Source organism: Astatotilapia calliptera, unplaced genomic scaffold (genome assembly GCF_900246225.1).
Source record: "Astatotilapia calliptera unplaced genomic scaffold, fAstCal1.2 U_scaffold_5, whole genome shotgun sequence".
Lineage (NCBI taxonomy): Eukaryota > Metazoa > Chordata > Actinopteri > Cichliformes > Cichlidae > Astatotilapia > Astatotilapia calliptera.
This window is the reverse complement of record NW_020535789.1, coordinates 878,965-890,142: the sequence shown is the minus strand read 5'-3', so window position 1 is coordinate 890,142 and position 11,178 is coordinate 878,965. Positions and strand designations below refer to the sequence as shown.

General features: G+C 46.4%; 1 protein-coding gene across 1 annotated transcript; it reads left to right on the top strand.

Annotated features, from left to right (window-relative positions):
* Nucleotides 1–8,702: 8,702 nt before the first annotated feature.
* LOC113018189 (tripartite motif-containing protein 16-like) lies at nt 8,703–10,909 on the top strand. The gene is made up of 2 exons (XM_026161252.1): nt 8,703–9,229; nt 9,269–10,909. Exons 1-2 carry the CDS (start codon nt 8,737–8,739, stop codon nt 10,411–10,413), a joined length of 1,638 nt encoding a protein of 545 aa, XP_026017037.1. The 5' UTR covers nt 8,703–8,736; the 3' UTR covers nt 10,414–10,909.
* The last annotated feature ends 269 nt before the right edge of the window (nt 10,910–11,178 follow it).

The window sequence follows — 11,178 nt, the reverse complement described above, 5'->3', positions numbered from 1 at the left end:
ACAGCCACCACTGAAGCCTAGCCTAATAACCTGTTTTAGAAGAAGCTGGTCAGGATAGTATGGATTTGTTGGCATCTTCACTTAAAAAAAGGTTGGTTTTATGAATGTAAATGTAGAGGAGTGGAGGCTGATGTAAAAGTACACTGTGATACAGCTCTGAGGTATTTTAAAAGCAACTTATGTATAACAGTAGCAGCAATCTGCAATGTGCACCTACTTTCTATATGTACATAACTGGCCTATTATTTACAAAACAGATTGAGTGAAAGTGCTATAAACAAACCCAAAGGAGCTAGTATTGTTATCTTATCTGTAACTTTGAGGTCACGTGATTTGACCTATGACCTATTTTTTCTCTTAAGGATAGCGATGCAGTGATATGTGCCTGTGTCGTTGAGTCTCAGATGACTTAAGAAGACACTCAAGCCATCCGTTCCAGGTGAACTGAATGATACTGTCATCCTCTGTAGTGCTCATCTGGATACGCCTCAGTGTTAGTCTCACTGTTATAGAATAAACATGTGTTTTCCTTTTCACATTCATTAGGTCCTTTTGCAGGAAGTCAGGAGGCCTGTTGAAATTTTGAGCCATGTTATTGTGATGTTGCTCTTTTGCTCGGCTTTGTAGACCTATTCTTCACTCAGTGAAATTAGCCTGATCTGCAGAGGTTAAACGGAAATATATAAACAGAATAAAATGGTAATTATGATAAAAGGCAGACAGAACTTATAAATAAATGAGAAATAATGAACAGGTGAAGCCTTTAAAGAGAGCATTTAAACTCAGTATGCATAATGTGATTTGTAAGTAGACTCTCAGAACTGAAGAAGCTTCTCAGATGAGAGGTGAGACGTCTTCAAGAAACTTAACTTCTCAGCGAGAAACAAGAAGATGCGTACGAAGGTGATATTCTTGTCAGAAGAGCCTTTCAGGAGGCTGGGATGCTGACTAAGGATACGTGGGATAAGTTGCTGTCTAGTGAACTACGTGGGAGAGCGGTCAAGCTCTTTAAGGAGTACACGTGGCTGAGTACCATCACCTTTCCCAGGAGTATTACACCCTCCGGCTGGGTGGGTAAACCCTGGGGGATCACGTTCTCTGACTCATACGGACCGGTCCTCTACCTGCGCTGGGAAACGTCTGGAGGGGTCAAGCCTCGGCTCGTGGAGTCCAAGGCCAAATTGACTCCAATCGAACAAAAAGGAGATGCTGTCAAGGCAGAGATTTGTGGAGCTGTTTTTGCCACTCGCCTGAAAGGTTACTTTCTGAAGTACAGTCGGTTGGAAATAGATCATTGGTACCATTTTCTGGACAGTCAGACTGTGTTAGGTGCCATCCAACGGGAGAGTTACGGGTTCCAGACCTTCTTTGCCAATTGAGTGGGAGAGATACAGAAGGCCGGGACTGTGACCGACTGGTGGTGGCTTCCTGGCCAGTTCAACGTGGCTGACCTGGTCACAACAGGATGTTCCCCTGAGCAGCTTGGTGAGGACTCTTCATGGCAGACCGGTCCCATGTTCCTAACCAAGCCAGTAGATGAATGGCCCATAAAGTCGGCTGCAGAGGTGGCCTCTGGGACTAGAGAAGTTGTCAGTTGACTCCAAAGAAAGGCTTTTTCTGCAATCTTAACAAGGTCGTAGGAAAGGGTGCAGACTACTTCAGATGGTTTTGATAGCGTCAAAGCTGTGGTCGGCGGCCGAGTAAGTCCAGAGCTTTTACCATTCAGCAACAAGGTTACGTCTTTTGAGACTAAAGGTGTCACGGTTCTGGGTCAGTTTCTACCCAGTATTTTGAGTTTATTATGTTTTGGTTTAAGTTTGCATCAGGGATTGTTTTCTTGTTCTGTTGTCGTGATGATGATGATGATTATGATGTTTATTATTAGAGTTTCATGTCTCTGTTTGTGTTTAGGATTTGTTCTTCGGTTGTGTCTGCTTAGTATTTGTCTAGTTCCATGTGTCATTTTCTGTCAGTCTCTCTATGTCGAGTCTGGGTCTTAGTGTGATGGTTTCTTGTTCCTGTTTTATTGTGAAGGTCTGCGTCATGTGAGTGTGTTCAGTTTTACCTCTGTCTCGTCTTGTTGATTATTCCCAGCTGTGTCCACCACCTGTGTGTAATTCCCCTGTGTTTCTCTGTGTGTATTTAAGTTTGTGTCCTCTGTCATTGTAGTTGCTGGTCCGTCTGCGTATCCACCATGTTTCATCCGTGTGTTCCCTGCCGTCATCATCATCATCATGTACCATCGCCTTCCTTCCTTTATGTTCAGGTTCGTGTTCTTGTTCATGCTCTGTAGTTTAGTTGTCCCAGTATAGTTTAGTTCTCCATTTTGCCGTTTGCCTCTCCATATTTTTGTGTTCAATAAATCACCTTCACACCTTCACGACTGCCTGCACTTGGATCCTCTTTTTCCTTTTTCACACAGCTCTTCTCACTCGCCGTGACAGTACGGACCAGCCAGGTATGGATCCAGCGGCATTCACCCCACCCACGGAGCTTCGAGAGCTCATAACGGACTCAGTGTCAAAATTAATCAACCTGTGGCTGGAGCATGAGGGAGAAGTGTTTCTCTACGTTCTGGAAGTCAGGCTACAACAGCTTATTTCCAATTATCCCTGGCTATTGGACTCACTGCACCCGCTCGTGCAAAACTTCATTCTCCACGAACTACACCTCCACCACCCCGCCGCTACTGCTCGCCCGCTCGCTTCTCCTCATCCACGTACCGCAGGATGAGGAGTTACCCGAGGAGTTACCCGGCCCGTCGGAGCCGACTCCAAGGAGGAAGCGACGTTCGCGGCACCGGCGCGGCACCCCACAGCCGGACTTCAGGATGTCAAATCAGCCGGCTGTGGTGAGTGAAAGGGACACTTTTGTTGACTCTCTGACTTTCTGTTGCTTCTGTGACTGTTGTTTCTGGGGCATTTTTTCGTGTTTCGACTGAGGATAACAATGATTTCTGATTGCCTGTTCTGAACCCTCGTTCCATGTTTATGACCATGTCCGCTCCATTGTCCCATCCTCACTTCCATCCCAGTTAAATGCCAGGCCTGTAACGCTGCCTTCAGTTCAGTCAGCAGCCGCGCTGCCTTCAGTTCAGTCAGCAGCCGCGCTGCCTTCAGTTCAGTCAGCAGCCGCGCTGCCTTCAGTTCAGTCAGCCACTCCACCATCTATTACGCCTCCACTGCAATCGTCTCTGCTACTTATAGCTCAGCAGCCTACCCACTCATTCACTCACTCATCATCCTCACAGCCTCATTACAAGCAGGGAACACACTTCATACAAACTTTAGCTGGTTCACTTAAGCTGGCCATCTCAGAGACAGTTGCTCCCTCTAGGGCCTCCCCAGAGGCTGGGTGCCAATCACCAGCCGACTCTGGACCCCTAGAGGTCAAGATGCCAGCACCAGCAGCATCACTAGAGGATTTTACTGAGCAGTCTCAGCCGTCATCCCCTGCTGAGAGCTCCAGTGAGTTCGCCCCTCTGCCCCTGTCCTCTGCTGGAGGACCAGAGGGACCCATTCAGTCGTCTATCTCAGCTGGAGGGCCGGAGGAGCCCGTCCAGCCTCACACCACGTCAGCTGGAGGGCCCGAGTCGCCCATCCAGCCTCAAGTGTCATCAGCTGTAGGGCCCGAGTCGCCCGTCCAGCCTCAAGTGTCGTCAGCTGGGGGTTCGAGAGAACCCAGCCAGCCTCTGGTTTTGTCAGCTGGGGGCTCGGGAGAACCCAGCCAGCCTCAGGTTTTGTCTGCTGGGGGTTTGGGAGAACCCAGCCAGTCTCAAGTTTTGTCAGCTGGAGGGTCCGAGGAGCCCGTCCAGCCTCATGCCACGTCTGCTGGAGGGTCCGAGGAGCCCACCCAGCACCACGCCTCGTTAGCTGAGGATCCTGGAGGACCCAGCCAGCACATCCTCACATCTGCTGATGGTCCGGGGAGGTCTGTTCAGCCGTCATTTGCTGAATCATCCCCCGCGACTTCTACATAATCGCCTGCAGCATCATCGCCTGCAGCATTCGCATCATCGCCTGTAGCATTCGCATCATCGCCTACAGCATTCGCATCACTGCCTGCAGCATCACCGCCTGCAGCATCACCGCCTGCAGCATCGCTGCCGTCAGGTTCCGCAGCCGTCCCGCTGCATCAGGTTCCGCAGCCGTCCCGCTGCCGTCAGGTCCAGCCTCTGTGCCTTCTTCCACGCCTGGTCCAGCCTCTGTGGCCGGAAGGAGTTCGTCGCCGCCGCTGGCATCGCAGCCGACCTCCGGACCTGCTCGGTGGCCGCCACTGCCTTCCAAGTGGTCGGCCTCCTGATTGGTTTTGCCTGCGCGGCCACCGTTGCCGTGTGCACGGTCGGCCTCCTGAACTGTTTGCCCGTCGCTGCCGTGTGCACGGTCGGCCCCCTGAACTGTTTTGGCTCTTGTGTTGTTGACCTCCAGTCGACCCCCAGACTTTACTGTGGACTCATGAATAGTCTTGTTTTGTGTTGACCTGTTTTTGGTTTGATCTGGACTCTTGTGCTCCTTGTTTTTTGTTTCGGACCCTCCTTCCTGGACCCCCTCCGCCCGCCCTGGTCTGGTGCTCAGTTTTGTTGTTCTGTTTTCTGTTTGGGGCTGTCGGGAGCCAGCCCTTGGAGGGGTGGTACTGTCACGGTTCTGGGTCAGTTTCTACCCAGTATTTTGAGTTTATTATGTTTTGGTTTAAGTTTGCATCAGGGATTGTTTTCTTGTTCTGTTGTCGTGTTAATGATGATGATTATGATGTTTATTATTAGAGTTTCATGTCTCTGTTTGTGTTTAGGATTTGTTCTTCGGTTGTGTCTGCTTAGTATTTGTCTAGTTCCATGTGTCATTTTCTGTCAGTCTCTCTATGTCGAGTCTGGGTCTTAGTGTGATGGTTTCTTGTTCCTGTTTTATTGTGAAGGTCTGCGTCATGTGAGTGTGTTCAGTTTTACCTCTGTCTCGTCTTGTTGATTATTCCCAGCTGTGTCCACCACCTGTGTGTAATTCCCCTGTGTTTCTCTGTGTGTATTTAAGTCGTGTCCTCTGTCATTGTAGTTGCTGGTCCGTCTGCGTATCCACCATGTTTCATCCATGTGTTCCCTGTCGTCATCATCATGTACCATTGCCTTCCTTCCTTTATGTTCAGGTTCGTGTTCTTGTTCATGCTCTGTAGTTTAGTTGTCCCAGTATAGTTTAGTTCTCCGTTTTGCCGTTTGCCTCTCTATATTTTTGTGTTCAATAAATCACCTTCACACCTTCACGACTGCCTGCGCTTGGATCCTCTTTTTCCTTTTTCACACAGCTCTTCTCACTCGCCGTGACAAAAGGGTCTCCTTCTGTTGCTTCTAATGTCTTCAGGATCAAGGAGTACTGGGGTTCAGCCTTGATAAATCAAGTAGATCTTTCACGGTTCAATTGCCTAGCCAAGCTTTGTGGGGTCATAGCTTATGTCCACAGAGCCTTGTGCTTTTGGTTATCTGGCAGGGGTCGAACTGCTGTAGGATTAAAGTGGGAGGCAGTGCCCACGGCTCAGGAGTGGGTAGAGGCGTTTCAGGACTTATACCTCGCTGCCCAAGCTGGTGTGACTTTCCCTACGACGACGCTCAACCACCACCGGTCCCATTGATCCCCTACAAGTGTCGGTTAAGCTCTCTCCTTGTTGAGGACGCCCATCGTGTCAACCATGAAGGTGTTTCTGCCACCCTTCTTCGGATGAGGAAGAGGGGCTAGGTAGTTCAAGGTTCCAGGATCGTACGGAAGGTGATTGATTTGTGCATATGTTGCTCTGTAAGGCGACGAGGGCATGGTTTTTAGCTGTATGGCCTCAAGAGCAGTTCAAGCAGACATAGTTGAAGATCTGTCAACTGAGGGCTTTCTGAAGGCATACCTTGGTATGGTTTACTGGTTTACTGGTGGTTTACTGCTCTGAGGGGTCACCCCAAGAAACTCTGGTCTGACCAGGGGACCAATTTCGTGGGAGCTAAACCTGCACTGAAGGAGCTCTACGATTTCCTTGCGAGTATCGACAAAGAAGAGATCCAAAGAAAGGCAGCCATAGTTGGTTCTGACTGGATGTGGGAGTTTAGTACAGCGGACTCCCCACACCGGAATGGAGCAGCAGAGGCAGCTGTTCGCGTGTTGAGAAGGGCGTTGAGTAACGCTGGTGAGGAGGGAAACTTGACTGCTCTGGAATTCCAAGCCCTCCTCTATTTGGCGGCCAACCTCACCAATGAGAGGCCTATCGGGGCCAGAGCTCAAGTTCAGAAAGAAATTGTAGATGTTTTGACACCAAACTCTTTGTTGTTGGGTCGGGCAGGACCCAGAGGCGACAACATAGGTTTTGAGTTCCCTGCCTACCCATTCAGTCGTCTACGTGGAGTCCAGGTGGAAGTGGACAAGTTTTGGAGACGGTGGAGTCAGTTGGCCGGGCCGCACCTGTTTGTTCGGCAAAAATGGCATGCCCTGGCGAGAAATGTCTCTGTTGGGGACCTTGTCTGGGTGGCAAATCAGAATGCACTTAGGGGCCGTTTCAGGCTGGGCCGCGTGGAGGAGGCAGATCCAGATCACCGGGGTGTTTTTCGAGACGTCAAAGTAAGGATTTGTTGTAGTCGTCCCATCAACTGGTCTCAGGCAAGGAAGGACAGGGAACCATGTCATTCCACCATTCTCCACAGGGACGTAAGGAGGTTGGTGGTGTTACTGCCAGTAGAGGAGCAAGAGGGACGTGGTTCATCCCCCTGAGTACCTGAGAAATACTTGCGGATTGGGGACTCTTTGGTGTGGGGACCAGGCCCAACCTGTTTAAAACACGGTTATAACACTCCCTAGCAGATCGTTACATGGAGAAACCTTTGGAATACAAGCGCGCTGATCCTCACAGGTATGCACACGGGTGTTCACTGCTCGTAGACCCAAATTACACCTTTCTTGGCCGCTACTTCGAAGCACATCTGTCCTGCGTGCTGCACAACAACATTGAATATTTAGTATTTACTGCTGTTTACACTTAGCTAGATTAATGCGATGGTATTGTGTTTATTATGTTGCTTTGGTTTTTTTTGCTTGTTTTCTATTTTTCTCTCAACAGGTGATCCAGGAGATTTTTTTTCTCCCCCCCTGTCTCACTGTCCCTCTCCCCTTCTGTTTTTCCTTTCCTTCCTCTTTCTTTCTTCCTTTCCTATCCCTCACTCATGTCTGTCCCGTCTGTAACATCTGAAAATAAAATATAATAAATAATAAAAACAAAGATCGACCAAATGGACCAATACGGCAATGCCACGATGATCCATTTGGCAAAGTAAATCCATTGGGTATCCTTGTTGGTCTTCAGACAACAATTCTGATGGCTAAAGAACCAAATGGGACAGGCAAAAAAAATAAAATAAAATAAAATAAAACACGGTTATAAGGGTTTTTGTTTTCTATATTAGTGTTTACTGCTACTGGTTATTGTGGCCTACTTAGTCTGACACATAGCCCAAGTGGGAGGTGTGTGGTTTTTTCCCATACTACTAACATGCCAATTTGTTTGTTGGGATTTATTATCAGCCAGACCCATATTTGCTTTAAATGACAAATTTATTTAAGACGGAGTGATTTATGTAAGTCTGGGATGGTACGTGTTAACGGGCACTCATAGATCCTACCTGCCGGATCTTCTTTTCATTGATATTGCTGTTATGACTGATGAAGCCGAGCTGGTGAGTTTCTGTGTTAACTAAGTAACATGTTAAAGCTATAGATATGAATATTACCAAACTGTACTGTCATTAATAGTGTTGCTTTCTTAATGTTGTATGGTTGTTTTATTTTGTGTCTTTCAGTTGATTACCTGGCTTCTGTAAAGGCACGGTTACTGTACTGGTGTTAGCTTGTGCAATAAAGCTTATAAAAGGCAGCAATCAGATGTCCGAGCCTGAGTACGACACAGTTTCATCAGTTAAAACACACCCTTACGGTGGGAGTTTACTAAATTAAAGGTAGTTAGCTTAGTAAAAACCGTACACTGGTTCTCACATACCAGTATTTAGCCACGTCCCTGCTCAAGACGATTTCGTGTGATCAACTCGACCGTAAAATACTTTTAAAGAAGGATCAGAGTTTCTTTTTATTCCTGTCAAACACTTATCACATTTTTGTGGAGATGAATGTGTAAGAAAACTCTTTAATTTGTTTACTGCCTCATATACCAACTACTACACCCGCTGCACCCTCTCACCTCTGATGGTGTTTGAGAGAGAGAAACAACTGAAATGAACATAAACTTAAATGCAACATAAGCATCATGTCAGTGGCTGCCTTATCTGTATGATTAGGATCATTATCCTCATGCATTGACTAAAACTGTTTGTTAACTTCAGTGAGAACTGAAGACATTTTTAAAGTGAAGTTTATTTATAGAAAAGAAAGGGTTAACAAGCTTAAAAGTTAATGTGAGCAGTAAATAAAAAAGGGTTAAACACACAGTATCGCTCTCAAACTGCTCCTCTTCCTGGAGTGAAGCACAGCCTGATAACCCTCCCTCTTCTTCCTGCTCTTGAACACAGCACCTCCTCTCTGTGCACATGTTTCCTCGTTCCCACCCCTTCGAATCTTCACTTTGAAGATGGGTGTAACCAACATGTGGTGACATGTAAGAGCTGACAGGCTCCATTCACTGCAGAAACATGTTGTTGAGATCAGAGCTCAGACTAGTTTCAGTTATAAGGACGAGAAACTCACACAGTCACTGACACTGAGAGGAGAAATGGCACAGAAAGGAGTTCAGCTGGATCGAGAAACCTTCTCTTGTTCCATCTGTTTGGATCTACTGAAGGATCCGGTGACTACAGCCTGTGGACACAGCTACTGCAGGAACTGTATTAAAGGTTTTTGGGATGAAGAGGACAGGAAGGGAATCCACAGCTGCCCTCAGTGCAGGAAAACTTTCATACCGAGGCCTGTCCTGGAGAAAAACACCATGTTAGCAGCTTTAGTGGAGGAGCTGAAGAAGAGTGGACTCCAAGCTGCTCTAGCTGATCACTGCTATGCTGGACCTGAAGATGTGGCCTGTGATGTCTGCACTGGGAGGAAGCTGAAAGCCATCAAGTCCTGTTTAGTCTGTTTAATTTCTTACTGTGAGAAACACCTCCAACCTCATTATGATGTAGTTCAGTTTAAGAAACACAAGCTGGTGGCCCCCTCCAAGAAGCTCCAGGAGAACATCTGCTCTCGTCATGATGAGGTGATGAAGATTTTCTGTTGTACTGATCAGCAGAGTATTTGTTATCTCTGCACAGTGGATGAACATAAAGGCCATGAAACAGTCCCAGCTGCAGCAGAAAGGACTGAGAAGCAGAAGGAGCTCGAGGTGAGACGACTAAACATCCAGCAGAGAATCCAGGAGCGAGAGAAAGATGTGAAGCTGCTTCAACAGGAGGTGGAGGCCATCAATGGCTCTGCTGATAAAGCAGTGGAGGACAGTGAGAAAATGTTCACTGAGCTGATCCGTCTCATCCAGAAAATAAGCTCTGATGTGAAGCAGCAGGTCAGATCCCAGCAGGAAACTGAAGTGAGTCGAGTCAAAGAGCTTCAGGAGAAGCTGGAGCAGGAGATCGCTGAGCTGAAGAGGAAAGACGGTGAGCTGGAGCAGCTCTCACACACAGAGGATCACAACCAGTTTCTACACAACTACCCTTCACTGTCAGCACTCAGTGAGTCTACACACTCATCCAGCATCAATATTCGTCCTCTGAGCTACTTTGAGGATGTGACAGCAGCTGTGTCAGAGACCAGAGATAAACTACAGGACATTCTGAGAGAGGAATGGACAAACATCTCACTGACAGTCACTGAAGTGGATGTTTTACTGTCACCACCAGAGCCAAAGACCAGAGCTGGATTCTTAAAATATTCACATGAAATCACACTGGATCCAAACACAGCACACAGACGTCTGTTATTATCTGAGGGGAACAGAAAAGTAACATTTATGAACCAACAACAGTCTTATTCTGATCATCCAGACAGATTCACTGGATGTTTACAGGTCCTGAGTAGAGAGAGTCTGACTGGACGTTGTTACTGGGAGGTGGAGTGGAGAGGAGGAGTAGTTCGTGTAGCAGTCGCATACAAGAATATCAGCAGAACAGCGTGGGGCAATGAATGTTTATTTGGAAACAATGACAAATCTTGGGCATTACGTTGTGACACAAACAGTTTTCAATTTTTGCACAACAATGTCCAAACTGTCCTCTCAGGTCCTCGGTCCTCCAGAGTAGGAGTGTACCTGGATCACAGAGCAGGTATTCTGTCTTTCTACAGCGTCTCTGAAACCATGACTCTCCTCCACAGAGTCCAGACCACATTCACTCAGCCGCTCTATGCTGGACTTTTGCTTGGGTTGTATAATGGAGCCACTGCAGAGTTGATTAAAGTCAAATAGAGAAGACAGGTTCATGTTGATCCCTGACCATTATATGTACTTGTGTAGTTTCTAAATGAGGCTTTACATTTTAGAAGCTGAGAAGTTCAGTGGTCCATTGATGTGTGAAAATAATATTGCACTGATTCAAACTGTACTTACATTTATATACCTTACATCAATATAAATCTGAATTTGTTCTTATGGCTGATAATCATGTGAGTTTAAATGATACTACTCTTCATATTCAACATGTTTGAAATCTGTCATCAGTCTGGTTAGTGGTTTTATTCTGTAGTTGCTGTAGTGGGTTGTCAAATGCAACAATATATTGGAGCTGCAGTGATTCATCAGTTAGTCAATGATTAGAGAATTGATTGTTTTATCATTATTTTAGTCACATTTAAAGCTGCTTCCAGTTTCTGAAATGTGAAGATTGTTGATTTTCTTGATCATATATGACTGTAAACTTAATGTCTTTGAGCTTTGAACTTTTAAAATGCAACAAAAAAATTAATCCTTGAGGTTTTTGATATTATTATTATTATTATTATTATTATATCTAGAGTGATGTCATTTTTTAGATGAAAAGTTTGATCATGGATAGAATATGTCTGTGAAGGTTCTCAGTCATCCAGGTCATCGTAGTCAAAGGAGTTTGCAAAGAAGCTTGCAAAGAAAAGCGTCTGGACTTCTTTAAGTTGCTTGAAGACGTTTCACCTCTCATCCGAGAAGCTTCTTCAGTTCTAAGGTCAAATGGTGGAGAGTCCCAGATATAAACCTAGT